This window comes from Fomitopsis serialis (assembly GCF_022376445.1).
Source record: "Fomitopsis serialis strain Sig1Antser10 chromosome Unknown B0H18scaffold_5, whole genome shotgun sequence".
NCBI lineage: Eukaryota > Fungi > Basidiomycota > Agaricomycetes > Polyporales > Fomitopsidaceae > Fomitopsis > Fomitopsis serialis.
Window position 1 is genome coordinate 204,828 of NW_025954965.1, and position 27,638 is coordinate 232,465.

The following is a 27,638-nucleotide window of genomic DNA, read 5'->3' on the forward strand; positions in this document are numbered from 1 at the left end:
GAGGCGCATAGTAGAATTTGAAGAAACACTACGCGGTGTCTTCTCGCGTGTCGCCGGCTCCCCGGCTCGCGGTGGCGCGCTGTAGCTCAACGCGAACACGTGACTGCAACACAGACACGCGCGACAGCCAGTGTAGGTGGTTTGATGGTTATGTACCGGGTTATAAGCTTGTCGGTTTTTATAGTCTGCAACGAAGACTCACCGAGTTACTGCTGAGTCCGAAAGAGCACGGCTGACCACTATGGAAATGTGAACGCTCGGGCCTTGCACAGCGCAGCGGTCGATCAAGTTGTTACCCAGTAACTCGCACCTCGGTTTACTCAGTACTGCGCTCTCGCCTATGTAAGTCGATGTCACCAAATGGTGAGTCCACGCTCTCATACGTAGGGGCACGGACATCGCGACCGTCCTGCAACCGCAGGCCCAAGACACGCAGACGCGACAAGTGCACCTGCATCGATTCGTAGACACGTACACTATGCATGTAGTAATTATCGCTACGCGTGAAAGACTATCAAGAGAGAGAGAGGCAGTAGAGGTGGAGGTAGAGATATGTAGTGTCCAAGACGTGACTGCGCGACACCAACCATGTATGTAACCAGTCCATCGGCGCCCGCACGCATGCATGTATACGTACACCGGCGGGGCCCACACGCGCACTATATAAAAACACAACAAGTCCGTCTCTCTGTCCGCATGGTACCCGCATCGTCCCAGAGAGAAAGAGCAGAGCAGAGCCACACCCGCACCCGGATCATGACGAGCCCACAGGCGTCGGCGCCGGGAACGCATACGCGTCGCGCTTGTCGTTGCCCCCGCACAGCGGGCTCGGCGGTGCCGTCGGCCCAATCCACGGGTACAGATATTCGCACGTCTGTATTGCCGTGTATTTCTGTGCCGTGTCCTTTGCGTTCTCCCACCCGCTCCCGACGCTCGCGCTCACCGTCGCGCTCGACGCGGTGAACGTCGGCGCCGCGAGGGTGACCTGCCCACCCGTCGCCGTGTATGATGGCAATGCCGTCACCGCCGACGGGAAGCCCGGGTTGCTGATCGTCGCCGGCGGCCACGCGTACTGCGTCGACACGCTCGCCGCGGTGCTCCCTGCGCCCGAGCCGCCCGTCTGCCACGCTGAGAGCGGCGGCGCGAAGGGGGCGCTGTTGCCGCACACGCCGTCGGCCTGTCGCGGGTCGGTGGGCATCCAACCTCCCTGGAGACCGAGCTGGTACGACCACTGAGGTGCCTCGACCTTGCCCGTCACGGAGGAGTTGCCAACCTTCCATGTCCAGAAGAACCAGTTCTGCATTGGCGGTCAGCACTGGCGCCCATTCTATCCAGGTAAGCGACACCACATACCTGGAGAGAGCTCATGCTGGCCAATGCCCAGTCCTCGATGCTCGCCTTGAACGTCTCATTCCAGCCCTGGTAATCAATCCACGGCGCACAGTCGCCCGTAACCGCCGTACCGTCAAAGGTGCCCTCATACCGGCTCCCATCATTGACGCCATTCACCCACAACCCACAGTCGTTGATCGCGTTGCTCCACTCGCCTGCAGTCGTCAGCCCGAACGCGGTCATCGAGGTGTTGACCGTCGCGCCCCACGTGTCGCAGGGCACGGTCAGGCGCGACGAGTACGGCGCAGACGACTGGCCGTCGAAGCAGACGTACGGGTGGTTGTCGAGCGCGATGCGGTCCGCACCGGCGAGGAAGCCCACCCACTGCGAGAGCTGGTAGAATCCGTCGTGATAGAGGACATACGGACCATTGCCTGCGCCGATGCCGCTCGCGGTCCTGATGATCTCGTACGCCTGCACGTAGCTACATAGACGTCAGGATGTCGAACATGTGATAGGGCAGTGGACTCACTAAGCTGCCAACTGATCCTGACCCATCGTAGGACCCATTGGCTCGTTAGTAACACCGAAGATGGTTACGACGTTGCTGTACTCGGGCTGTGAGATGAATTCGGCAAGAATCCGGATGTAACCCAAGGACCGTTGCGCGTTGGCAAGACCCATCGGACCGTACAAGACGTTGATCGAGCCAAGCTTGCCCGAGTGATTCCAGCCGTTCTGGCTACCGGGCAGCGCGTGGAAGTCGAGATTAATGCGGAGACCATACTTGCGAGCCCACTCAATGGCCTTGAGGAAGTATCTGTAAGACTGTTAGAATACATCTGGTGAGAGGGAATGGCGAGACTCACGTCCAGGAAACCTTGGCGAGGAACGGCTCGCCTTCCCACGTCTCGATAGCCCAGTAACCAATGGGTATACGGACATGGTTAAGGCCAGCTGCCGCGATCTCAGCGAAGTCCTGCTCCGTCTACAAGGGGAATGAGGCAAGTTTCTTCCAGTCATGCAACGCACTTACGATGAACGTATCATAGTGGTTAGTCATGACACCCTCGAGACCACCCTTGGAGGTCTCGTTCATGAGATTGTAGCTAAGCGTCCATTCATCGACGGCGGGGTAAGACGTGTTCACATACGGCTCGAACAGAGCAGGCGCACTGCATGCCGACAACGTTTAGTACGGTGTCTCCTCACCTATAAGTAGACAGATACTTGCATGAACTGGGTTGAATATCACATCAGGAAGACGGTCCGAAGAAGCGCATCGCAGTGACTTACAGGTTCCGGAACGAGCCAGCCACCAAGGTTAACACTACAGGTCGCACTCAATCAGCACCTCGTGTGGGCGCGCGACGCGGCGTCCGTACATACCCCCGAATATTATCCGTGCCATACTGGAAGGTCTCATTCATGGGGGGCGTCCAGGATTGCGCGCGCGCGTAGTTGGTGAGAGGATTCTCGGGGTCATAGTACCAGTAGCCGCCGAACTTGTTCGCGTACGTGAAGGTCGTGCCGTCCGACATGGTGACAGTGCTGCCGTCGCCGCCGGTGACGACGGCGGAGGATGTGCCGCTGCCCTTACCGCTGCCGCCACTCTGGCTGGACGAGCCGGAGCCGGAGCCAGAGGCGATGTTCGACGAAGAGGAAGCGGAATGCTTACGGACGGTGAGGGTGACCGCCACCACGACGACCACGATGATGATGATGAGGGCAATGGCGCCGACGATGAGGATGGCACGGCGGCGCGAGCGTTGGCGAGGAGAAGCATACTGGGTAACAGGATCGCGCCGCTTTTCGGCGAGGTTGGCGTAGGGGACGGTAGGTGACGTCGAAGAGGCGAACTCCTTTGGCGGTTGGCCGAGGCTCAGGTCGCCGTCGGTAGGGTCGTCGCGATAGTGCAGGCCATATGCCGAAGGGTCGGCCTGGGACTGGCGATTGAGTGCACGGACGGAGGAAGAGTAGTCGTCAGTGACGGAGGAGGGGCGGGTGTCGAGAGAGGAAGCCTCGTCGTTGAGGGCAGGGCCCATGAAGGTGCCCATGCGGGGCGAGTGCAGCTCAAAGTCGAAGTCGGGGTTGGATGTGCGGGCAGCGGGATTGGGGACAGGGTCGTAAGAACGGAAAGCCATGGCTGCGAACGCTAAAATAAAGAACGGGCGGTGAGCGGTTGCGAGAGAGGCGTTGGGATCCCAGCCACACGAGACGCAACCCACCCTCGGGGCCCTAGTCGGACGTCCGGAAATAGCAGCGAGTTAGTCGGATGCGCGCTGCGGACGCGGGGGGGACGCGAGGGCGCCTGGGAGGGGAAAGAAGGAGACTGAAGGAGAGGCAGGTAGGCTGCGGGCGAGCGGTCAAAGAGGGAGACCATCCTCAATTTGTAAGTACGCCCTGCCTATATCGGGCACCCACCGCACGCCGGGCAGCCGGCCCTTTGCCGGCCTCTTTGCCCCGCCGTGTCCTTCTCCGACTTAGACAGTCTTCTCCTCCAGCCCCCGTCCCTTGCCCGCCTTCAAGCTGCTGCTGATCTTGCGGCTGCACCGCCCACCGGCCCCGACGTCTCTGCCATCGTCGCAGGGCACGCCCTCTCTCCGACTTTGCTCAGACTCTCACAAGCAACATGCTCGCGTGCATGTCGGCCTTGGGTCACCTGCCGCCTCCTGGGCTGTCCGTGTCCCTGCCGCGTCCGGCGCAATGCTTTCTACCCGCCTTCAAGTTGTGAGACCGCTCAACGATACCCTCCGCGCATCTTTCCGAGGCGGCCTCAACAGCCCTTCGCATGTGTCCGCGATCATAGGCCCCCGTGTCTCGTCAGTAGACGGACGAACGCTACCGCCGACCAGGCCACAGAACCTTTCCGAGAGGCTTTGCTCGGCCTCTACTTGCCCCCCAGTCTCATACTTCACCAAATGGCGCTAGTGTGGATGAGGCGTTTGCTTCGAAGCTTGTTCGAAGCCCCCGAGTCTTCGGAGTCGATCGCCCGTCTAGGAAGTTCTGTGGTCTGCCAACGTCTCCCCGAGCGCGACACCTCCGAACAGTGGCAACCTCACGCGACACGACGCGCGACCCGCTCAGCTAGCCTCATCTCTCGTCCCCTCTGCGACCGTCAGCGGCTCCGCATCAGACACACTGTGCGCCAATGGTATTTGCTTCATCACAGAACAAAGGCTTCCTCGACGCCTATTCCTGCAGACGCTAAAGCGTTCCCTGGATTATAGATGGAGTCCGTCCGGTACCAAACCCCGTATGTCGAATCGATGCCTTCGATAGGGGAACGTACGCACTGCCATTCACATCACAGCGCAGTTCACACAACCCACATAGCAACGTTATTTAACCATGTGCCCCTCTACTACCAACGCGGGTCCGCGCGACATCAAGGTCTCAACACCGTGCCCCATGTATCCTCGGCGACTGGCCGACTACAAACAGCGTGATCTCACGAGTTGCATTGCCTTCCGTGCGGCGTCCCCTCACTCAAGAGCTCATTGACTACTCAGCACAGCACATGCACATGCACATGCACAACACCAATCACACCCATCGATCCTGAAGAACTTGAAGCTTGACCGTCACGCCGACTCTGCACGCTCAGCGTTCTCATGCCTCCCTCCGCGTTGCTGCCTGCCGGCGGCCGCCGCGCTATCCATAGCCCTCCGCGAGGCATCGAACCCGGAGGCTCTATCATCACGGCAGTGTACGGCTCGACTTCCGACCACTTCTACGCCCATTCAGACTCAGTGTGCGTCCTCCGGGCTCAACGCGCTGAGCTATCTATACATAGACGGCTTAGCGCACTGGCTGAACCGCTGCAGCTGGACGTGGACGCGCGCGCGCGGTCCCCTATCTACGTCCTCCTTCGCTTTCGACGGAAGCACGGGTAGCTGCGTATCGGGACTGTGGCCGTATGTACTAGTCAACGCCTGGCAGGAAAGCGTATCGTCGATCAGGCCGTGTGGGTTTGGTGAGTGCCGTCCGTAGGCGCTGCACACTCCGATTCCTTGCTCTCACCCTGATGTGTGTGTACTTTCATTGTCGTGCCGCTGGCTGGGAAGCTACTGGGACATCCGCAATGCTGATGAAACAACTTCTTTGGCGTATCATTAGTACTTATGCGGCGTCACCCTTCCATCTACTTAGGCGGCGTCATCCTTCCATCACGACTCCGAACTCTACGCATAGCCATGGAGTCAGCCAGGCCTAAAATGCACAAGCTGATCAAGACTGCACAATGCGTCACGCTCTGCTGACCATTTCTCTCTCTCGCTGCGACTTATCGTGAACTCCATGCGCGATTCGTCCACTTCCACCGGCCGGCAGACGATTCTTTTCGCACAAGAACGAGACGCCCTGGCCGCAGCGTTCATGTACGTCCTTGACGCTCCCGCAAAGTACTACTGACAAGGATATCGTCAAACGAGCGACCGCACATTTTGGCCTCCCAGCTGTGACCGGTTGACCTCGTACCGTCTCGCTACTTAGCATAGCAGAACACATACACCCGAATTCATATCTGGTCCGCTTTCGGCCCTGCTGTGTGCATGTTCAGCAAGTACGCTACAGTATCCCGTTGGGCTCGGTACGAATAGAAGCACGGAGTGTCTGCGCATGCACATGTCCGTCGGACCACTATCGGGAGATAGCAACTCAATCGGACTGTTCGCAGAGGCTAAGGCTATCTCATGGCAATCGTGGACATCGTCGTCGTAGAGGTAAGGTACGTCACGTCCCGAACTTTTCCAACGGACGTTTCGGGACCTTCCTCGCCGCAATTCGGAGACGCTCGCGCGCATGGTCCGTTTCGAAGCTTTATCTTGTGTGCCGGGGGACAAACAGAGATCCGGAAGACATTACTATTCCACAGCCAAGTATGCGTACAATAAATATACAAACACGACAGGACACGATGAACGATCACTGCTGCTGCTGGTACGCGCCGCTCTGCGCATTCTGGGTCATATTCGCCGCGTTCTGCCACCCCTCGTCAGAAAACCATCGCTCCCAAGTGACTCATGCACTCACCCTCAACAGATTCTGCAGCTGCATCGTATGCTCCATCTGCTGCTCCTGCGTGAACTGCGCATTATGCAGCGTCGGGATATTGTAGTAGCCCAAGCTCGTCTGGCGTGGTACGCCGACGCCCTGCGGCTGCTGCGCCATCCCCGCGTGTGGCTGCGTTGACGATGGGCGTGAGGAGCTCACGCTCGCGCCGTTCGCGGGTGTCGCGGCTACGTGCGGCGGCGACGCCTGTTGGGGGATCGCCGGCGAGGAGCTCGTAGCACGCGCAGCATACGGCGGCGAGAGGTGCGCGTTATTCATCGCACTCGAGGCTGCCTGGGCTTGCGCTTGTGCGAGGGCCTGTGCACGAGCTTGGGCCTGCGCCTGCGCTTGAGCTTGGGCCTGCGCCTGCACTTGAGCCTGCATCAGCTGTGTCGGCGAGAGACGGCTGTTTCCCAGGGCCATAGGGTTGGATAGCCGTTGTTGTTGGGATATACCGACTTGCGTCCGGATCTGCGGGACTTGAGATGCTTGCTGTTGCGGTATTCCATTTGCGACAGGCCTAGGCGTCCCGTTGGAAGGTGGCTGTTGCGCCTGCTGTTGCTGCCCTGGCTGTTGTTGTTGTTGTTGTTGTTGTTGTTGCTGCTGCTGCTGCTGCTGCTGCTGCTGCTGCTGAAGCAGTTGTGCCTAGAATGTTAAACGCCAAACAGTCAGGAATACTTCAGACTGCACACGGAGACTCCGATTATGACTGACCTGCTGTCGCTGTTGCGCTTGCTCTCGTATAAGGGTCTGTTGACGGGTGATTAGGTCATTCTTACGCATCATTAGTTTGGGTTGTTCGCGTGCCTCTTTTTCATGTTTCATACGACTGAGTTCCGCAGGCGTATACCTAGGCAGCTTGTTGTATTGGCCATGAGTATCGTGCACGGCTGCAGGCTTGCGTTGCGTTGCTGCACGATATGTTCATTTTGTGGACGTAGACACGACACGGGAAGAGGTCGCACCATTCTGTTTTGCTGCGGCCTCTTTCTTCTTCATGGCCTTCCGTATAGCATCATGCATAAGATTGTGCCTTCGCTTCTTCGCGTCCACGCCTGTCGAGGCGGCCGCGTTTGCAGCGAGCGAAGCTGCTGCGTTGCTCGCTGCACGCTTGTACCGCGTCGTCATCTGAGTCGGCGCCGAGGTGGTCTGTGTGCGGGTATCGTCAGTACCAGCGTCAGATCTGCCCCATCGCGTGTTCCAGCGATCCAAGCAGTCCGCAACGCTCCTCCTGTCCGTGGCGATCGTTACCCGGGATGAATTGAACGCATCCGTGATCAGAGCCCAGTTGTTCGAATACATGCCTGCCAATTGCTTCAACAACGCATCGTCTTGCGGGGTCCACATGATGTCGGCGGCACGTCTGCGAGCGTCCTTGGACCCATGAGGAAGTAGCGATGAGTGCGCAGAGGGAGAGCCGGCTTTCGGGCCCTCGAAAAGATCTGAAGACGTTGAGATGATTATGACGCCACTAGACGGAGAGTTACTTACCGCAAGAGGTATTATCGACTGTCCGAGACATTGGGGAGCCATAGTCGATAGTCACTGGCATCTCCTCGATATGCTCCCAGTGGTCGCCACTCCAGTGCAATGATGGCTGAAGAGCACCAACCAAAGTGGGCTTTTGTAGCATGAAGTCGCTCATGGGCGTCAACTTGCTGTACAATGTATCGTCGATACGTTTGGTTGGGTCGTCTTTGTCCAACCTTTGTTTGTCAGACTTCTTTCTGTCGACGGGGAATTCTGTCACTGGCTCCAGCATACCGTACGGTGTAAGTTCAGGGAAGATAGATGAGAGGTCGGCGGGAGGGAGGGGAGCAGTGTGACTCGAATGTGGGTTCTCCTCGGTCGAGAGTTCAGCCATGCCTTTCACGAGCTCAACGTCGTCAAGATCAAGGACCAGCTTGTCCAGGTCAAGGCTCAGGATCTGGTCGCGTAACGGTCCATAAGTATTAGCATCGCGCCTCGCCTTGGACTTCGAGGCCGGTGCAGCCAACGTAGGGTCCCTCGAGATTGACTTGAGTCCTTGCTTACCAACCCCACCACCTTCCTCCGGCTTAGCGTCGATGTGAGACTGTCCATTCTTCTGCGAAGACAACGCGTCGCTGTTGGTCTGATTTCGCCGAGTAGAACTCTCAGGCAGACGTAAGGCAGAAAGATCATCATCGTCTTCGGTCTTGGGTCTCAGTTCGGTAGGACCAACCTTGAAGGAACTCCGACCAGGATCATGGTTGGTGCACTCCTCAGCCGCGTCCCGTGCCAGGTTCCCTGGAGCGAGCGGATCATAGACACCAGCCCTCTCCTTGTCCCCTTCATCGTCACTGTCGTCCTCAGATTCGGAGTCGTTAGCGGGCGTGTTGGTTTCCCTAGAGTCGGCTCCCCGGTCATTGTCCAGGTCGGGCAGCTCGACATCATCGCGCACATCAGCGTCCTCGCCTGCCTCCTCTTGCTCCTCTGGGCGTGGCCTCCTCCACAGCACACAAATGCCCCTGTTTACCCGTTCTTCCAGCGATCCTGCTTCGTGCCAATCCATCACAGCATGAACGAGATTGTAGGCGAGTGCAATCTTCCATCGCCTTTCTTCGCGGAAGTCGGTACGCATCCATTTCTACAAACAGTAGTCAGGTAGTGGTTCCAGCGAAGCACGATTGGAGTTGCTTTACTGACCATTTCATCCATGAGGTAGTCCCAGTGAGATTTGGCGGTCCCGCCTAGAGCTCGCTGCTTCTTCGGTTGTCGGAAACTCCAGCCACTGCCTTCTTTGAGCATTTCGACTCGTTCCATAGTGCGGATCAGTCTAAGCTCTCTGTAGGCAACCTGAAAGTTATTGAGCCACAGGGAGAACACGCAAGATGATGAACATACATTCCACTCGTGGGTGCTGACACACTTGGTCGCCTTTGCAAGCCTCTTCCAGACTGGATTGGCACGAACTAAGGCACCCCATTTGTTTATGCCGATAGGCATCCAATCATCCTTTTTGGAATCTCCTTTGTCGCCACCCTTCTCATGTTTTTCCTTGTCTCGCTTCTTCTTGTGTCGGCCAGGTGTGCTCTTGCGCTGAAACTCAGCGGGAAGGACATTCAAAGGAGGCAGTGAATAATCTTGCTTGAAGCGGAAAAAATCAGGGGGTAGCCGCGGTTTTCCAACCGACATCGTATTCTCGTCTGCCAGCCGTTCGTCAGAGGCGAAGTTGAACGCGACGACAGGAGCCGGGGGAGGTGCGATTGTGATGTATTCGAGCCGTCGGCTAGGCTCAACGGCAGGACTCGGCCTGGATGAAGGGGGTAGAGAATCATGTAATAGATGAGAGACCGTGTCCGACGATGTCTCGTCGACTCGCACATCCTCCTTGTAGTCTTCTTCCGCGTCAGCAGCGGGAAGCGCAGTAGGCTCGTTCGGGTCAAGTACGTCAGGAGTTCCGACAGAACGTGGAGAAGGAGAACGACGTTTCTCGGGACGAAGGCATAGCTCGTCTGTGGATGCTGAGAGGGACCTCGGACGTGATGTATGGGAGACGTGCGAACGAGTGCGAGAACGGTAAGGTTCGACGACAGAACCCTCCGAAGGTGTTGACGACCGCTTGCGCTTGATCCCTCTCTTCCCGTCCGAACCATATCCTTGGTCCTCGTCAACATTCTCAGCTTCTGGAGGTGAAGAGATGCCCCGAGTGTCGTCGACCTCCACTCCTGTATCCTCGTCCTCCACACGCATAGCAGTGACAGCGGCCTTTTCTGGCTGGTCGAAAACTCGGGGGAGGCTGAAGGCTGAGATCCCTCAGCTGCAACCAGGGCATACGGATGGGACACATCGTCTGGGGAGTTACCATCGTCGGCGGGAATTGTAGGGTCACCAAATATCTCAGCGTCCGACAGAGAAGAAATATGCCCGGTTTCCGGACTTTCAAAAAAGGGATCAGCCAACAAACAGTGAGCGCAGGGATTAGAGCTCACTGTTTGTGCAGATCGAATCTCTCTAGGAAGACCTCCAGGTTCGGCCCATCGTCTGGCTCAACTGTGGTGGCAATGCCTAATCTCTCCTTCTTCTGCATGAGTTGGTACATCTCCTGCAGCAACTGATCCCGCCGTTTCGATATTTCTCTGCAGCATACCGTCCAGCCTCCAGCTCTGTAGCATTGTGACGATAGGACTCACTGCAACTGTGCCAAGCGGTCTTCAACCAGAGCCTCGGCCAACTCGGACATCGTCTAACGCTGGCGGCGACACGAGGAACGGGAGAGCAGGAGATGAGAACGACAGGGAGTCCGTTCCTAGTATTCGGCGTGTGGCTTGGATGGCCGAACGCGAGGCCACAAGTAGGATCGTATGAGCCCAAGGCAGAGCACGCGGGAGGGTACAAGGTCTCTCTAGACCAAGTCGGCAAGTTTGTATGCACACCAAGTTCACTGTGATACAGCCACAGCAGAGCGGTTCCGGAGACAGGTTGAAGATGAGAGTACGGAAGGACGGATATGGCCGCCACCGTACTCTGTACTGAACGCTCGGGAGTTGCCGAGGCTGCACCTGAGCGAGAGAGGAAATAATGCTTCCCCCATTAAGAAACTGTAGAGGAACGTCGGGACAGGTAGCGCACCACTTTTCTCTGGTCCACACAGTAATCGTTCGAGCCTATGAGCTGGTGCATGGTGTATACCGTATCTGGTAAAACATACCATTGCCATCGAGCGCGACATTATGCAGAGGGGATTTCGATTGGACCTCAGACGTACTGGGCTACATACCGTCGTATATAAGTGAGAGTATGCAGTGCGGCTCTCCCTCTCGGAGGCACTCCACTTACACAATGCTACCAACGGATCGCGGACGCCCTCGCACAGACGCACTCATTATGCCGACCGACGGTTCTAAACTGACGTCAAACCGACACTGCATATGCCATATTGCACATGATGTAAGTGTTATCCGTGCGGGAGAGGACACCGTTCACTAAATGGGGACTACGGGTATCGGAAACAATGCATCTGTACGTACAAGCGAGGGCGAACATAAAATAATGAGTGCAGAAACCCGGAAGCAATGATGTGGTACGAATGTCCAGCCTAGCCAAAGAGTTCTGCAGATATCAACCGCTCCCCTTGATCGACGAGACCGAGTCCTTCTTCCGCCCAATGCTCTTCAGACTCGCCGTGATGCTCTTCCGCTTCTCGCTAGTGGGGCTCGTCTCCGCCGCGGTCGGCGAGGCCGGCCCATTCGAGTCGTCTTCACGTTCCACCGACTGCGGGTCGTCAACAATAACAATGTCGTTCTGCATCGAGTCATCAACCGTACCGGAGATACCTCCTCCGCCAACGAGACGGATGGGAGCTTCAGGCTCGACGTCGTCCGCATGGATCAGAACTGGAGAATCTTCACCCGACTGGGCTGGCGACTCCGAATCGAGCAGCACCGCTGCCATCACCGGTGCGGGGACAGATGACGTTGGGGTAGTTGGTGATGTGGGCGTAAGCAGATCAGGTATCGGCGCGGTAGGCGAGGCAGCGTGTATTGTGTCCGGCGATCCTGTCAGCGCCCTTGAAGGGGGAGAAGGAATGCGAATTGGATTTGAGGTTGATGCTGCGGGTGGCGAAACGATGCGAAGAGGCGACACTGTCGCAGGAGGCGACGACGCGGACGATGCATCAAACACCCCCACGTTGTGGCCTGCTTCGATGTCGTCGGGCAGCTGCTGCGACGCAAACGACGGCGAATCGATAGCTGCTGGCGTGGGCAACTCTAGAGGCAACGGCGCCGGAGGTTTTGTGACTGCGATGGTCGGGACGGATCGCCGAGATGATGATTGTCTCTTGTCCGCAACGTAGCTCAAAGGTTCCGGGGCCGTGGTGAGGGCTGTCGTTTCCCCAGATGCGTCTGAGAAAACAGGTATAGGCACCTCTGCGCCAGAGCCGTTGCCAGCCCCGGCTAACGGTATATGATCGAGAGAAAACCGCTCCGCCGCCTGCGGGAGGGAGTTACAACGGCAAAGGAATCAAGTGGATGGTTCACCGCACCTTGCCCTTCTCCCATGGTGGGTATGCATCATTGGCGTATAGTCCGGCCTCTTGCCACTTCCGTATGCTGCGATCCGCCCAGGCTTCAAGGACATTCCACCCTTTGTACTCGCCCGTCATACGCAGACCGCCAGTGCCTGCATCGCCACCAGTGTCGCCCTGACCGCCGCCGACGCCGTCGAAGAAATAGCTTTCGTACCCAACGGAGTCCTCGCTGCCATCGCTCCCGTCATTCGTCGACCCCAGCTCATATCCCTCCCCGCTCTCGAGATCATCCACGAAGCCAGCGAGCCACTTGCCCCACCCGCCCTCGCCCTCCCCTCTGAACATCACGATCTTGGTGTCAAAGTCACGCCCGAAGACGATGACCTGCCCTGACTTCCCCTCCTCGTCCGGAGTCATGTCGATGCCGAGGTAGTTGCCCCCCTTGTCCGTGATGAGCGGGAGCCAGCCCTTGCAGGTGTACTCCCGCTTGACCCACTTCGGAGGGATGGACTGCATTACCTCTTTTAGGCGTGGATTCGCCCCAGTGCTCGGGTCGTCGTCAATCTCCCTCCAGAACCTCCATTCCTCCAGAACGTCCTCCATCGGCAGCAGCGTCAGGCCGAAGAACAGGCCCTCCGAACACCCTGCTGCGGACTCCGCCTCTTGCCCGTCGACACACAAGTACGAATCCCGCACCGCCGCTGGCAGGCGCATGCCCAGGGCCATCTCAATCTGTTGCAGGTCCAGAGGAAGAATCCCATAGTTGAGTGTGTCGCCCAGCTCCGGGTACTCTCGCGAGAGCCATTGGCGGAGGCGATCCCACGTGTGCGATAACGGAGGGTAGGATGGTAGAGGCGGCAAGGATGCGTTGGAATGGAGGGGGAGTATCGAGGATTGTCGTGATCGTGTACCGGTGCTGTAGAACGTCGGTCAAGAGGCCTAAGCAGTGGCGGTTACAATAGGACGGATACACGTACGGAACATAGTCGTAAGACCCCCGTGACGAGTGCGGTGGGTATGAATACGAGCCGCTACTTGTCGGGGAAGTGAGCATCTCCGGATTGAAGGCGTCAGGGTGTGGGTGGATGCCGGGCGAGGAAGTCGGCAGGCTGAAGGCATCGTGTGTGGAGGACATGGCACTGGCTCTGCGCGAGTTTACCGCCTTGTTCGAGGAGGAGAATAGACCTGTGAGCCAGCTCATCTCTACAGAAAGCTACGCTGCCAGCTCAGACAAACGGCACGTCACAGCGAGAGGTGCGTGCGAAGCAGTGGGCCGCCAGTCGAGCTGTAACCTGATACGGTGGAGCCAGAGAAGTCGGCAAGCGTTGAGGCGATATGCAACAACAAGCCTACGCGTGGTGCCGAGCGGGACTCTAGCTTTTCCGGGTGTCCACAAGAACTTTTGCGTGTCGACAGTTGCGCGGAGGATAGAGACGACGGCGACCGTTGAGAGAGGGAGTGGATGGTGAGTCTCTCGACCTTGAGGCAACGTCCGGACGCAACCCGCTTTCAGACGCGCCGACTGTCCGTGTGCAGGCGCTACAGCCACCGTCGTGTCTCACGCGTCCGCAGCACTGGCATGCAGAACGTACAACCCCACTCAAAACCCACCGCTGCGGTCCAAGTTGCGTCCTCTTGCCGCCATTCCAATCAACGCTGCCGGCCACCATCATCCTATCCGTACACATTGTGATGTTTCGAATTATGCTGCATTGCGACGATAAATACGTGACTACTTCTACACAGTATGATGCTTAGAAGGTACCAAGGTTCGGGGACACCTTGAAGTCGCAGGCCGTCTTAGACTTCAGCTCCTCCACCGTGAGTCCCTCAGCGATGTCGATCAACGTCAGCTCGCCCGCCTTCCTGTCAACGTCGAACACGGCGAGGTCGGTGACGATCATGCTGACAGCGCGTGCGCCCGTGATGGGAAGTGAGCACTCTGCCACGATCTTCGGCGTGCCGTCCTTGGCGCAGTGCTGCGTGAGTGCAATGACCTTCGTCTTGTCCGGGTTTGAGACCAAGTCCATCGCACCGCCGATACCTACGCCGCGTCAATCACGGTTGTCACTGCATCGCTGTTTCGGACTCACCCTTGACCAGCTTGCCAGGAATCATGAAGTTGGCAATATCACCCGCCTGGGAAACCTGCATCGCCTGTCTCACGAGTTGGTTCAGCATGCATTCCCGTGCGCTTTAGAGAAGAAGTACGAACACCGAGGCAAGTAACGTCCATATGTCCTCCACGAATCATGTCGAACGACTCAATTGAATCTGCGCCGGATCAGTTTGGCACGGAGCAGAGCGCTGTGAATGATCGCACTCACCGAAGCAGGCTGCGCCGGGTAGAAGCGTGGTCGTTTCCTTTCCAGCGTTGATGATATCACTGAAACGGCGGAGACTCTGTCAAGTACTGACATCCCGACATGACCAGCAACACACGTACGGGTCAACTTCGTCCTTCGTCGGATAAGGGCCCATTCCGAGGATACCGTTCTCGCTCTCCACCCAGACCGTGGTGCCAGCCGCGAGGTGCTGTAATAGAGATATGGATTACGGTTCGAAGACAACAGCTCTGATTCTACTTACCTCAGGGACGAGGGTAGGAACGCCCACACCGAGGTTGACATAGAATCCATCGCCAATTTCCCGAGCAGCGCGCTTCGCGATCTTATGCCGCCAGTCGTGTGCCGCCTTGTCCTTGCTTGCGCCTTCGTCCTGTTTCGAAAGGGACTCACTTTCCTGACGGAGGGCGAGGACCTCAATGGATTTAGGCTCCGTGGCCTTGACTATCCGATCGACGTAAATACCAGGGATGTGGATGGCGTTTGGTGATAAGCTTCCGACGGGACTTTGGGCAGGATGTCAGTACCGTGATCGTGCCCCAACACGTGGATACTTACACAATCTCCTCGGCTTCGACGATGGTGAGCTTGGCATTCCGGGCCATTACAGCGTTGTAGTTGTTGGCAGTGTACCTGAAGGCGCAATCTATTAGTGAGCGACCAAAATACGACTGGACTATCCACCCATTACCTGAAGACCAAGTTGCCGACCTCATCCGCTTTCCATGCATGCACGAATGCGACATCACCGACCAATGCTGGCTCGACGACGTATCTCCGACCGTCGAAGTCCATCGTTTGCTTCTTGCTACCTGGTACCGCGACGCCGTGCTGCATACCTCCGGGGTTGTACCGAATCGGAATATCACCCCGCTCAACAGCGGTGTGCGCGCCAGTCGGGGTAAGGACCGCGGGGTAACCGGAGGCATGCGCCTTCAGACGGGCAACGAGCGTACCCTGGGGCACGAGCTCGATGCCGACCTCGCCCTGCAAGTACTTCTGCTCGAGGAACTTGTTCCTAGTGCACGGTTATGCACGTGAGATCCGCGGGAGGAACGGAAGCACACACCCGCCAAGGTACGAGATCATCAGCTTCTCAAGCTGCCCGGACTGCACCAATCTCACTGCGAGCGGGTGTGTGCATGAGCCGTCCGATCTAACACCGCTCGAGGTAGGACTCACCGAGGCCAAGGTCCTTTGCACCCGCATTATTGGAGACGGCGGTGATGTTCTTGACGTCTTTCCGGCGAGTGAGGGCCTCGATGAGAGTCTCCGGGATGCCGCACAGACCGAACCCTGCGTAAGGAGTGAGACGGGGGTCCGGGACATACGGCGCGCTAGAGCGTACCTCCGCACAGGACGGTGTCGCCGCTCTTGACATCCTTGACGGCCTCCTCTACGGAGCTCCAGACTTTGGTCTTCTTGGGTATGGGGGCATCCTGGACGACGGTGTAGAAGCGGACGCGCGCCGCGACGAGGACGGGTCTGCGGAGATTGCGGACTGCGGGTCTGCTGGACTTGAGTGCCCACATCTCGTCTGTGGTGGTGGGTGCGACGCGCGCGACGAGAAGGAGCGGGGTCCACGCGATGCGGGGTGGGAGAGGTGGAGAGCCATTGCGGAGAAGACTTTTATACACAGCTGCGAAAGGGTATTCCAGGCTCAAGCCGGAGCACCGGCGTAGGGAACGACTGAAGCCGGACGCGGGCAGCCAACCAGGACGCGTCTGTCACGACGTCACTAACGTTCAGCCCGCGGCCCTCGCTCCCGGCGCCCCGCAACGCCCTCTTCCCCGGCCGAACAGGCCCAAGTCACCGGCCCATCCCGGCTTAGCGCGACGCACCCCGCCCGCACTCTCCTCTCCTCGCCCCTACCCCGTGGGGTATATGTTCTGTCCATCGTCGCGGACGTCGAATCTGAGCATCGTCGCTAGGCAAAGCAGGAACCGTAGTCTACATCGACCCCAAGTGACCAGCGACCCGGAACGCACACCCCGTCTTCGCCCTCACCTCGTCCACCGTCACCCCCGCCGCCACCTCCGACAACGTCAGCTCCCCCGCGTCCCGGTCCACATCGAATACGGCCAGCTCCGTGATGATCTGGCTCACCGCGCGTGCCCCGGTCAGAGGCAGCGCGCACTCCTTCAGGATTTTCGGGCTTCCATCGCGCGCGCAGTGCTCCATCACGGCGATAACCTTCGTCTTGTCGGGGTTAGAGACCAGGTCCATGGCTCCTCCGATGCCTTTAACCATCTTCCCAGGGATCATGAAGTTCGCGATGTCACCCGCTTGGGACACCTGCATGGCCTGTGATCGAGCGTCAGCTTCTCCATCTCACATGAGAAGTCTATCCACGAGTACTCACTCCCAGGATTGCAACATCGATATGGCCTCCTCGAATCATAGAGAAGGATTCGTTCGAATCTACGAGGAATTGTCGGAACGGAAGTTCATCCCGTTAGAATGCCTGATCGACGCACCGAAGACTGAGGCACCGGGCAGGAGGGTAACAGTCTCCTTTCCGGCGTTGATAATGTCGCTTGTCACTCATGGTCAGCACATCAAGCCGGGATTAGAGCGGACGTTGTAGGACTTACGCATCGACCTGCTCCTTCGTCGGATACGGTCCCATGCCCAGGATACCGTTCTCGCTCTGCAGCCATACTCGCACGCCCGGCTCCAGGAACTGTCCGCAGATCGTGCGGGTCAGTCGGAGTACAGAAACTGCAGAGATAACGAGGTCACTTGCCTCTGGTACAAGAGTCGGCATTCCGATGCCCAGGTTAACGTGGAAGCCGTCCTTGATCTCCTTCGCGGCGCGCCTCGCTATCCGGTGTCTCTGCTCTTGCGCTGCCTGCTTCTCTGGTGTCAGAGGCTTGGCGTCTTCTGCTGACTCGCCGTTTGTTGCAAGCGTCATGATCTCGATTTGCTTCGGTGCGGTAGCCTTCACGATACGGTCGACGTAGATACCAGGTACATGGACTGCGTTAGGGGAAATGGAGCCAATCGGTACGATGTCCTCCGCCTGCAAGACAGTCATTATTGCGAACAGCCGGACAGTAGACCCCAGACGCACCTCAACAATAGTGAGTTTCGCGTTTCGCGCCATGGTTGCTGAGAAGTTATTTGCCGTATACCTACGTCGTTCCATCTCAGCATCTTCGGAAAGTCAAGGCCAGACAGTCTCTCACCTGAAGACACAGTTCCCCACTTCGTCAACCTTCCATGCTCTAATGAGCGCGACGTCCCCAGCAATGGCGGGCTCCAGCACGAAGCGCCTCCCGTTGATCTCCCTGGCCTCTTTCTTGTTGCCAGGGATCGCAATCCCCTCTTTCATCCCGCCCGGCTTGTATCGGATCGGTATTGTGCCATGTTCTACAGCTGTGGATGCACCGGTGGGGGTGAAGAACATGGGGATACCCGCGGCGTGGGCGTTCAGCCGGCCAACGAGCGAACCTTGGGGGATAAGCTCGAGCGAGATCTTCCCCTCCAGGTAGAGCGACTCGAAGTACTTGTTTCTGTGCGCAGTGCATTGGTGAGAAGCACGAAGTACATATGTGCGTGCTATGACGTACCCTCCGATGTACGAGGCCATCATCTTGTCGATCTGTCCGCCGTGTAGCAGTTTACCTGGCACGTAGTCTGAGCATGCGAGTGCTTTGGAAGGACGGAAGCAGCAGCGTACCAAGCCCATTCTCTCCCGAGCCTGCATTGTTGGATACAGCCGTCAAGTCCGTCACATCCTTTCGCTTCGCCAGGGCCCCGATCAAGGTGTCTAGTAGACGAACTAGTCAGCCGATATATGCAAGCAGCACGCATAGAGCCTACCTGGTGTTCCGCACAGACCAAAACCTGAACGAACGTCTGGGTCAGTCTGAGTCAACGCGTAGTGGATCTAATATCAACACGCGCACCTCCGCTGAGTATGACGTCTCCCGACTTCACTTCCTTGACCGCCTCGTCGACCGAGTCCCATACCTTGGTCTTATTCGGCACAGGCAGGTCCGCTTGTGTGCCACCAGCGCTGTAATACCTAACCCTCAGCCGCACAAGCACAGCTGCAGACGGTCCACCAACGCGGCAAGACACAGACGACCTTGGCGCTAACCGCGCCGATCGTGCAGAACGCGTAGCGGCGAGCATGTCAGAGTAGCAGGACGACGGAAGCTTTCGTCGGTCGCCCAGACTCTTATAGCGGACGGAAGGCTCGCGGACGGGGCCAGCAAGCGCATATGCGATGGGTCGTTCTGTTCTTGCGCCCGGGATGGTCCATGTGACGAACAGGGCTGCCACAAAAGGCGACGACTTCAGGCTCCCTCCCGAAGACAACGGCGGCCTTGCGTCGGCCGCGGTGCCGATGGGCGGTGGGTGGCTTGCTGCATCAGGCCGATTCAGGCGTTTGAGCAGACACGCTGCGATGCGTCGGATGCATTCGCTACGTATGTAATTTACAGGCAATACAAGTTGGTCTACATTCCCTTCCATCTTCAAGTTCGCTGACACCTCCCGGTCGTTCAGGACTACATGACACTGGGTGTGCGGCATTCTACCGCTTCCTGCCAGGTCCCTTGGGGCGCGCAAATGCTTTCTTCTCGTCTTGCACGACAGGAGCAGCGGCTGAAGCGGCCGCTACACCGTCGCGGCCCAGCTCTACAGCAAGATACTTTTCGTCCAGTTCGCTAGGATCTGAGGTTTCGATCTTGCGCGCTGTAATGGTGGCCACACTGCCCGCCAGCTCGAGTATCTTCTTGGCGTCCAAGCAGGTTGAGATGAACCCGGACGAGTAGAGCATACGGTTCTTGACAGGGGACGAGGAGGGACACGAGTATATGAAAACTACGAAGATGCTCAGCTAATTGTGCAGGGATAGGTTCGGATTCGGTGACTGACCAAGTTCTCGTTGTGACGAGGTAAGCGATTGTGGCAAAGCGAAGAACGCATACGCTGGAACATGGCAATGTAAGATGCGAGATCAAGGCAGGAAAAGCGATCGGCAGTGGACGACTGAACTTACAAGGTTCTGAAGTAGGCAAGGAAGAACCTAATTGCTCCACGGGGCAGTCTTTGGTAGACGATAATGTGATGGTCTCCGACGATGCATCGATGCGCTAACGTCCTCGTCAACAGCAAGTTAGGCTCTCCTTGATACGAAGAACTTACCAACACTACCAGTGAGATGCCTAAGCCGGATGCTAATTCCTTGATGGCGCTGTCTGCCTCGTGCGACCACTGGAAACCAACGCCCGAGGCGACATGGCTCCTTCTGGCGTTGCTCCCCTCATAGGTGTAACCACCGGCCTGCCGTTCAGCGGCTTTGACAGCCTCAATCTCTTTCTCCCTCGCACTCATAGGCTTCGGGGCCGCAAGGTGCTGTTTATGTTTCGCGTAAGCGTTCGCGGACAGATCGTCCTTACTTGTCGCGAATATACTATCCGGGAAATGAGCTGCACCAAGGGACTTCGTCAAGGCTGTCCTGGTAGCAGCGTAGAGCATCTGGCGTCATATGAGGAGACATGCCAGATGATCAGTACTAAGGCCGTACCTTGTCTCTCACTTTCGCGGTCTCAGGAACGTAGTAGATCGCGAGCCATTCCGAGGGAGGGTCATCGAGCCTCACAAGTACATACGCCGGGATATCGTCGTCCACGATACTGTTCAACCTATCCAGATCTTGCTCGAGAGTCCCCGAGGGCGGGATTGACTCGTCCGGGACGAGAGATTCTAGCGCACGGCAGCATGAGTCGCGCAGACGGTCGGAGAGGGATGAGAGTGTGCGAGACCATTGCGTATGGAGATCTTGAGGAATCGGACGTTCTGAGACTCGATCGCGCTTGCGAAGACGGAGGAGAGCTCCTCGGAGACGGCGATGCCTGTGGGAGCAGACATGATTGTTCGTGGTTAAGCCTGGTCGAGCTGGACGACGCGTGGGCGCGAATGGCAAGGGGAGACCGCAGCCGCGAACGCATGACCGCGCGAGCCGGTGGCGCGTCAGGTCAGGTCGCGTACACGGTCCACCGTGCCTCTCCTCCTCGACTGCCAGCGTCGGTGAGTGCCCCGTTGCTGCCTCTCGCCTGCCATTGCCAGCAGTTACGGACTCCTGTTGTCATCTTTGTCTACCATCTCTAGATCTGCCGGGTGAGGAGCGCGGTGACAGCCGGCTCCGAACTCATCGCCTCTATTACGGCTTCACGATTCATAGGTCACGACTCTGTGGTCCTCGGCATCGCTGACCACCATGAACTCTGCTGCTCCCTACGTTCCATACCAGCCATACAAGGTACGCTGCTCTACAACCTCGTGGTTTATGAGGGCTGATCGTAGTATAGTCAAAGAGACATGCGCGAAACACATCCAATCAGTCTGCGGCTAATGGCGCTGCGTCGCCGCAGTCGCGTCCTCAGTCGATGATCAGCAATGGCCACACGAATAATGACCCGGCCTTCCACCAGAGGACAGGAAGCCTGACTAGTGCTGAGGCCCATGCGCGTCCCGGCACATCGCCAGCTGAAAGAGCTGGCATGTCAAGGCCTGCATCCATGTTTGATACCACACCTCAGAATGGGCACGGCCGTTCCGAATCGACCGTATTCTCATTTCCAGTACGAACGCACAGCTCTGCCCCCACACCCCCGCCGGAAGTCTCGCATACACCCTTGCCGGTGGCCCCCGTCGTGCCGTCCTCGCCTATCACCTCCATTCCCTCGTCGCCTCCACCTGCGCCTCTGCAGTCTCCAGGAAAACCTCCTATCCCTTCTGGCGATGGATCCGATGATGGGTCACCCTCCGCATCCCCGCCTGTGCCGCATGCAGCACCCTCTGTGGCGGTTTCGTTGCCATTACCAAATGGCACTTCTTCGTCCTCGCAGCCGGTCGCAGGACCGTCCACTTCCGCAGCATCTCCCCCACCGTCTCCGCGGAAGACCACAACCTTCCGTCGCGTTCCATTGCGGAATCCCAACGCACGCACGCCGTTACCATCTTCTCCGCTCCGTCCGGCAGACACACATTCGCGCACGCCGTCAATGGCTTCCACCCAGTCGCGACAGATCGAGCCGCCTCCCGTTGCGCATACGCCTAGTCAAGGCTCTTCCGGAACACCGTCACCCTCTGTCGTGGCTGCATACGACAGAGCGTTACCCCCAATCCCGAGTCTGGACATCGTTTCAAGGCCGGCAAGCTCGCCCGAGGATACAATGGTGCATACTCCATCCTCTCCCTCATCTGCGACCCCACCTCACGCACACTCATTGGGCCCATCCCCAAAACCTCAGGCGCGCGTGTTGTCGCCTGCACCGGGTCTGTCGGCAACCCAACTGCCATCCCCAGCTGTGTCTCCTTTTGTACACGAGCGCTCTGTCGCGCGATCTCCCGCGCCATATCGCCCGGGCTTCCAGCCGAAGGGTGTGTACCGTCCGCGCACGGACGAGTTCATCGAGGCACGCAAATCGAGTCGAGACGTCGGGCGAACTGAGCGTACACGGCTCGAACGACGACTAGAAAAGCTCATCAACCTGCACTTCCCTTCCGAGTCACAGAGACTGAAAGAGAAGCCGAGCGGTGACCAGCGTCCGACACCACGTCCGAACAAACGGTTATCTTCCATCTTCGAGATGGACTTCTCCGAGCTGAGGAGCAAGAGTGCGACTGACTTGTGGAAAGAGGTCGTTCAGCCCCAAGTTATTCCAGGAGGCAAGAACGACATTCGAGGTAATACAGCCTGGTCCACCCTTATAGAGAATCGCACACTGACAACCCCGAACAGCTGCGGAGCAGACTATTACACCTTGGGAGGACGATGCCTCGGTGACACATTGTCCCATGTGCAAGTGAGTCTGCATCTCCCGGAATGATGCGTGGTGGAATATTAGAGCTCACCCGTTGGACTTCACAGATCAGCCTTCCATTCTCTGACTAACCGCAAGCACCACTGCCGTCTTTGTGGGCGGATCATTTGTTCATTACCCGTCAAAGTTCCGCAGCGTCCCCAACCATGCTCCTTACTGTTTGTTGCTGACTCGAAGACGGGTCGTATAGAGGAGGTCAGCGAGGGTGTTGACTACGGTGTGCGTCGTCGTCCCAGTGCGACCCCTCAGGCACGGGGTCGAGGGAAAGAGGAGACGATGAGTGAAGAGGAGAAGTTTCTAAAGGGTGTTCGGATATGTCGAGATTGTCGGCCAGTGTTGCTGTGAGTGCATTGACAACATTACATATTGGGGTCCAGTCTCACCGCTCCGGGCAGACGTGAGCAATACAAGCATGAGACTCGTGGTGTGCCGATCTTCTTCAAACTCTATGATGTAGGTCTCCCACAGCGTGATAATCGCCCGCTCACGAACCCGCTCAGGCTTTCATCAGCCTCGAGAAGGATATCGAGGATTCATTGCCACAGTTTCAGGAGCTCATGCTCACTCTAAGGTCAGGCAGTCTTTGCACCCTGCATATCCGCTACAATTCTGATCTACATCTAGCAAGCACGAGAGGCCAACGCCGGAGGCTTCCGCCGCTCGTAAAGACTCCTGGAGGCCTTCGGCCAGTATGACGCTCTTGCGAAGCGCATACGGCAGCTCCCAGCCCCAAGCGGCCCTGGAAGCTCACAGGACCGGATACAAGGTGCCATTGCCAGTCGTGCGAACCTGTTCTTGCAGAAGAACATGTTTCCCCTTCAGGTCAGTCGTAAATATGACTCATGCATATCGGGTTGGCTTAAATGAACGCGCACAGACATTGCCCAAAGCAACCAATGGCATCAAGTCGTCACCTTCGACCTCTTCGACGACGCCAGAAGAATCCCGGATCGATCCCGATTCGGAACTCGCCCGTTCTCTCCAGCCACTGTTGGAACAGGAAGCTCTGCTCGAGTCGTTTGTCGAAGAAGCGAAGGCTCATCGGAAGTTCGAGGACGCCAAAACACTGAAAACCAATCTTCAGGAGATCAGAGCCGAGATCAACCGTATTGTGGGCAACGCGGACGTCAGTGTGGCGGGGAACTCTCGCAAAGGATCCACCAGGACAAGACGTTCGTGACAGGAGGACACCATCTACATGCTCACACGCTATCTTGAATGCAACGTCGTTACCACTGCATACTTTATTCTTCGTCATCAGGACAGTTGCCGTGCTTTCGGTGTAATAGACAATCATGCCCAGCGGGCTGCATTGAAACAGAGATTACACTATGCGTAGATAACATGCGGGAAAGTATTATGGTAGGTAATGAGTGCTGCCCCAAGCGCGAAGTGTCATGGATGGAATAATTTAGTTCATCAAATGGGCCCAAGGGGTGCACACGAGCGGGTAGGCACCACTAGCTCTGCACAGGTGTCGAATTGTCAATGCCGTCTCTTCTTGACGTCCCGAATCGTGGCAGCGTCGGAATGGCGAATGTTTGGTGGGGTTGTGCGCTATGCGGAGGGTCCCGCATGTTGGAAGGCCTGAGGTTGTTAGGTGCCATGGCGCTGCGGTTGCGTGAGATACCGGTGCTCGAGCTCAGCTTGTCGTCCGGTACTCCGAGCGGACTGGGCGCAGCGACCGTGGGCATAGGTGAATATGGCCGAGGAGTCGGCGCCGGAGAGAATGAGGAGACGTGCAGCAGAATGACAAATTCCTCGGTCGCACTGGTTACTTTCCCAATCTTGCTGCGGAGCTCAGCGGACAGTGGGTGCGCCTCAATGCGCGTCTTGATAGCACTGGACAATTGGATGACCATCTGGCAACGAAGCATGAGTCCTCCCATTGATCTCCAGTCCGTACCCACTGACAAAACACCCACCTTTGCGAAAGCGCGTGCGTCGTCATGGAGAGGCTTGGACAGCTTGTCCACGGACGCTGTGCCATCCTGGAGTGCATCTATGTTCTTCGAGAGCCGTTCTACCGTATCCTTTGCCTTCGCAAGTGTGTCCTTCAGCTCCTCCTGATCATCCTCCTTGCCCTCCATAATCTCCGCTATTGTCCTCCAGATCGTTGGCGCAGCGTCCAGGGCCTGCTTCATCGCCTCGATTGCCTCGTTGTCGACCAATGTGCTTGTGCTCGACGGAGCCTCCAGTTGTGCCATCTTCAACGCGAGCATAGACGCGGATGATGGAAGGACAGACGACCCAGAGCCGTTTCGCGAATGCACATTGAATCGTGTTTGGCCGACTCCCGCGGTGGCAGAACCATTCGTATGGTGCGAGCCATTCACAGTGATACCCGAGAACGAATGCCCCGGGGCAGAGACGGGCGTCATCGCCATCCGCCTCTGCGTGCGCAGCACAGGCGTTGGCGGCGCTGCGCCGGTCAGCACGCCCGCGGCCAATGACGGCACGATGTCATTTGACGGTATCCATCTCCCCTTCTCCACATCCCTCGAGCTGAAGGACCCTGCATGACGCCGCGACATGCGCGTCTTGTTCTCGTCCGCCGTTGGCGGCATGTTTGGTCGTAGACGCGGTTGATCCAGCGGGAGGCAAAGGACGAAGAGCCGTGCGCGGGTGCAGAGATTGGTGACCTAGACGAGTCGGCCCCATGGCCGTTTACGATGCGCGAGACTTGTGTCTGCGCTGCGTAGCTCTTCCCCACTGGTGGCGGCCTGCCCTCCCAGAGGAGAGGCCTGACAGCTTCGATACGACTCGCCATGGCCTGCCATGACGCTGCAATCTCTGCCATCGCGCCGTAGAGCGTTAGCAGCATCTGCCGCGTATAACGCACATCGTCATGCGTCGCGAGCACCTTCAGCTGCACCGCCAGCACCCCCACTGCCTTCCCAAACACCGTCACGTTGTCCCTGCAGCTCTCCACCACTGCTCTGCATACGCTTGGAGGAGGCACCGTCCGTCGACTCATCGTGTCGAAGCGGTCCAGAGCGGTGATGAGCTGTGTCATGTAGACACTCGCGGGGTCAAGCACTTTCATGAGCACCGCGGAGAGGCGTTCGTCGATGGCATAGACCGTGTAATGTTGGAAGGTCTGGTAGATCTGGGAGACGCCAAAGAGAATACCCTCACGGCATCGACGAGGGCGAGGAGATCCTCTGGTATAGTCTTGGACAGGTTGAGCGGGGTCAACGCAGAGAGTCGTCGGAAATAGGCATTGCGTTTCTTGTCCATAGCAGGCGCGGGACGCTCCGGTGCTGCTGTGATAGGTGATGCTGAGGCTGAGTCGCCCGGCCCACGATTCGGCGAGCTGTAAGTATGGACCAATTATTCAATGAAAGACATGACTAGGACGACGCAACGAACCTGGCCGCGCTGTTGGATGCACTATGAAAGAAGAGGGGCGTGGTGGTGGTAAATCAGCGTTGTCAAGGCTGGTAGTTAGTTGTAATTTTGCTGGCCGTGCGTCCAGCGAACCCTTCCTGACAGTTAGCGTACTAGTCATACTGGAGGTCCTGGAGGCACTGACGGCCTCCTTCTGGATCAGGCTATTCGCGGCCAGATGCTCAAGACCCCCATTTGGTGAGTCCTCATCCGCAGATGGTATGTATTCATCAAGGGGATAATAGGAATCCGGCGAACCTGAACCGACAGAGCGCGATGGCGACGGCGCCGCGCTCTTCGTCGGGAAGCCATTGCTGAACTGCAACCGTGGAGGCCAATTCAAACGAGGCTTTGAAGGTTCACTACTCGACTGGGAACGATCGAGCTGGAAGTATGTCGACATCTCCGACTCCGCGGAATAGGAACGGGCGTGGTAAGAAGCGGATGTGTGAAGTTCTTCCCTGGAAGACGAGGCCATCGAGGCAGCTTGCAGGCTGTATTCGCTAAAGAAAGGCTCCTAAGAACAGAGTACGTAGGCATACGACATTGTTCGCGTACCTGATCACATCAAAATCGTCGCGGAGACGATCGAGGCGCACGGAGTCTTCGCTCATCTTCCGGCTGGGTGAATGCTCTTCAATCCACTTCTGCACCCGCTTGATCCAGTCTTTCATGACCTGAGGATCATCCAGATTCTCAGAGGAATCCATGACGGCCTTCGGCGGCCATTCGAGTGGGTTACCATCGACCTTGAACAAGGTCAACTCTTGGAAGCGAACGAATGACGGAGGGAGTTTCTGAATTCTGTTACGAAGGATGGAGAATACCTATAGGCCCGTCAGTGTCGCGTAGGAGTGTGATGGCCAGACGACGGACCCGCAGGTTAATGAGGGAACCTGGATCACTGGGTAGACGTTTGATCTTGTTTCGACTGATGTCGAGAATCTCCAAAGAGGGCATGACCGTCAACTGAACGAAATCGGGCGGAATATCAGGTCTGCAGCGCCACCGGGAAGCAGCACAGGCACGTACGACATGAGGAAAGACCGAAAAGTTATTGTTCTTGAGGACAAGGTACCGTAGGTGTGCGATGAGCGCAAACGCCATGGGCAGCGTAGTCAGTCGATTGTACGCGAGTGCAATCCTAGCGTGCTGTGAACATTCTCCTCATGCGCCTTAGGACATGGGCCCATACCTCACGACTGTCGAGCTGCTTCCCGCTTCCTGACCTACGGTAGCAATCTCCTCTGCACCTGCCTCCCCCACATCTGTCAAGCCCTTGTGCGCGAAGTCGAGCGTGGCACCGTCGTCCGAAGATTTGCCAAGAGCCTCAAGGATGTATTCACGGCTCAGCACGACCGAGGGCAAAGGAGAGGAGGAGCCATTTCTGTAGGCTTGAGAAGGAGTGCGACCATCGAGATCTGGGCTCAACATCCGCGTTTCGTGAGGCTCGTAGGGGGCGTTGCCGCACAGGGATGTCGGACGCGACGAGCGTGTGGTCGACGCGGCCGTCAGGGTGGGAGGCGTGGTATGGACGGAGGGCTGGCGTCAAGACAGCGGTCGGGAAGGACAAGGCCCAGCTCACTCACTGCCCGAGTCTCAGCCTGTGTGGTTCGTTGGTCCCCGCGGCCCGCGGCCCGCTGAGCTCGATCGCAAATGTTTTCGCTTGTGCGCCCGCCACCGCCG

At 57.6% G+C, this 27,638-nt stretch overlaps 9 protein-coding genes across 9 annotated transcripts; 1 reads left to right on the plus strand and 8 right to left on the minus strand.

Annotated features, from left to right (window-relative positions):
• Positions 1 to 754: 754 nt before the first annotated feature.
• Positions 755 to 2,873, minus strand: B0H18DRAFT_869394 (glycoside hydrolase family 5 protein; the record flags this gene model as incomplete). Its single annotated transcript, XM_048040015.1, has 8 exons — positions 755 to 1,297; positions 1,354 to 1,816; positions 1,865 to 2,152; positions 2,202 to 2,320; positions 2,369 to 2,507; positions 2,557 to 2,561; positions 2,629 to 2,662; positions 2,722 to 2,873. The coding sequence occupies 8 exons, from the start codon at positions 2,871 to 2,873 to the stop codon at positions 755 to 757; spliced, it is 1,743 nt and encodes a 580-aa protein (XP_047898548.1).
• Positions 2,874 to 5,285: 2,412 nt separating this feature from the next.
• Positions 5,286 to 5,877, minus strand: B0H18DRAFT_977762 (uncharacterized protein). Its single transcript, XM_048044275.1, has 3 exons — positions 5,766 to 5,877; positions 5,452 to 5,711; positions 5,286 to 5,308 (listed from the first exon to the last, which is right to left on the minus strand). Exons 1-2 carry the CDS (start codon positions 5,839 to 5,841, stop codon positions 5,581 to 5,583), a joined length of 207 nt encoding a protein of 68 aa, XP_047898549.1. The 5' UTR covers positions 5,842 to 5,877; the 3' UTR covers positions 5,286 to 5,308; positions 5,452 to 5,580.
• Positions 5,878 to 6,258: 381 nt separating this feature from the next.
• On the minus strand, positions 6,259 to 10,447 carry B0H18DRAFT_1114565 (uncharacterized protein; the record flags this gene model as incomplete). Its single annotated transcript, XM_048033135.1, has 9 exons — positions 6,259 to 6,315; positions 6,367 to 7,029; positions 7,099 to 7,295; positions 7,350 to 7,826; positions 7,876 to 8,992; positions 9,052 to 9,201; positions 9,250 to 10,144; positions 10,183 to 10,284; positions 10,338 to 10,447. 9 exons carry the CDS (start codon positions 10,445 to 10,447, stop codon positions 6,259 to 6,261), a joined length of 3,768 nt encoding a protein of 1,255 aa, XP_047898550.1.
• A 1,019-nt stretch (positions 10,448 to 11,466) lies between these two features.
• On the minus strand, positions 11,467 to 13,511 carry B0H18DRAFT_1114566 (uncharacterized protein; the record flags this gene model as incomplete). Its single annotated transcript, XM_048033136.1, has 3 exons — positions 11,467 to 12,339; positions 12,392 to 13,292; positions 13,354 to 13,511. The coding sequence occupies 3 exons, from the start codon at positions 13,509 to 13,511 to the stop codon at positions 11,467 to 11,469; spliced, it is 1,932 nt and encodes a 643-aa protein (XP_047898551.1).
• A 604-nt stretch (positions 13,512 to 14,115) lies between these two features.
• B0H18DRAFT_484583 (3-oxoacid CoA-transferase) lies at positions 14,116 to 16,462 on the minus strand. The gene is made up of 11 exons (XM_048038254.1): positions 16,070 to 16,462; positions 15,904 to 16,017; positions 15,791 to 15,845; positions 15,413 to 15,739; positions 15,280 to 15,354; positions 14,966 to 15,227; positions 14,823 to 14,911; positions 14,704 to 14,762; positions 14,592 to 14,650; positions 14,470 to 14,533; positions 14,116 to 14,420 (listed from the first exon to the last, which is right to left on the minus strand). The coding sequence occupies exons 1-11, from the start codon at positions 16,251 to 16,253 to the stop codon at positions 14,131 to 14,133; spliced, it is 1,578 nt and encodes a 525-aa protein (XP_047898552.1). The 5' UTR covers positions 16,254 to 16,462; the 3' UTR covers positions 14,116 to 14,130.
• A 209-nt stretch (positions 16,463 to 16,671) lies between these two features.
• Positions 16,672 to 18,861, minus strand: B0H18DRAFT_869237 (3-oxoacid CoA-transferase; the record flags this gene model as incomplete). Its single annotated transcript, XM_048039998.1, has 11 exons — positions 16,672 to 17,025; positions 17,084 to 17,142; positions 17,199 to 17,257; positions 17,316 to 17,404; positions 17,456 to 17,743; positions 17,795 to 17,855; positions 17,910 to 18,236; positions 18,294 to 18,348; positions 18,404 to 18,493; positions 18,547 to 18,570; positions 18,633 to 18,861. 11 exons carry the CDS (start codon positions 18,859 to 18,861, stop codon positions 16,672 to 16,674), a joined length of 1,635 nt encoding a protein of 544 aa, XP_047898553.1.
• Positions 18,862 to 19,264: 403 nt separating this feature from the next.
• On the minus strand, positions 19,265 to 20,604 carry B0H18DRAFT_1181045 (actin depolymerizing protein; the record flags this gene model as incomplete). Its single annotated transcript, XM_048035963.1, has 6 exons — positions 19,265 to 19,554; positions 19,609 to 19,662; positions 19,733 to 19,826; positions 19,879 to 20,211; positions 20,261 to 20,439; positions 20,499 to 20,604. 6 exons carry the CDS (start codon positions 20,602 to 20,604, stop codon positions 19,265 to 19,267), a joined length of 1,056 nt encoding a protein of 351 aa, XP_047898554.1.
• Positions 20,605 to 20,741: 137 nt separating this feature from the next.
• B0H18DRAFT_977791 (FYVE zinc finger-domain-containing protein) lies at positions 20,742 to 23,885 on the plus strand. The gene is made up of 9 exons (XM_048044276.1): positions 20,742 to 20,763; positions 20,845 to 20,995; positions 21,045 to 22,425; positions 22,481 to 22,544; positions 22,610 to 22,903; positions 22,958 to 23,015; positions 23,063 to 23,133; positions 23,231 to 23,384; positions 23,440 to 23,885. Exons 2-9 carry the CDS (start codon positions 20,954 to 20,956, stop codon positions 23,740 to 23,742), a joined length of 2,367 nt encoding a protein of 788 aa, XP_047898555.1. The 5' UTR covers positions 20,742 to 20,763; positions 20,845 to 20,953; the 3' UTR covers positions 23,743 to 23,885.
• B0H18DRAFT_977794 (RAM signaling pathway protein-domain-containing protein) lies at positions 23,886 to 27,362 on the minus strand. Its single transcript, XM_048044277.1, has 8 exons — positions 26,981 to 27,362; positions 26,822 to 26,883; positions 26,511 to 26,779; positions 25,931 to 26,455; positions 25,695 to 25,878; positions 25,144 to 25,671; positions 24,488 to 25,108; positions 23,886 to 24,424 (listed from the first exon to the last, which is right to left on the minus strand). The coding sequence occupies exons 1-8, from the start codon at positions 27,057 to 27,059 to the stop codon at positions 24,023 to 24,025; spliced, it is 2,670 nt and encodes an 889-aa protein (XP_047898556.1). The 5' UTR covers positions 27,060 to 27,362; the 3' UTR covers positions 23,886 to 24,022.
• Positions 27,363 to 27,638: the final 276 nt, after the last annotated feature.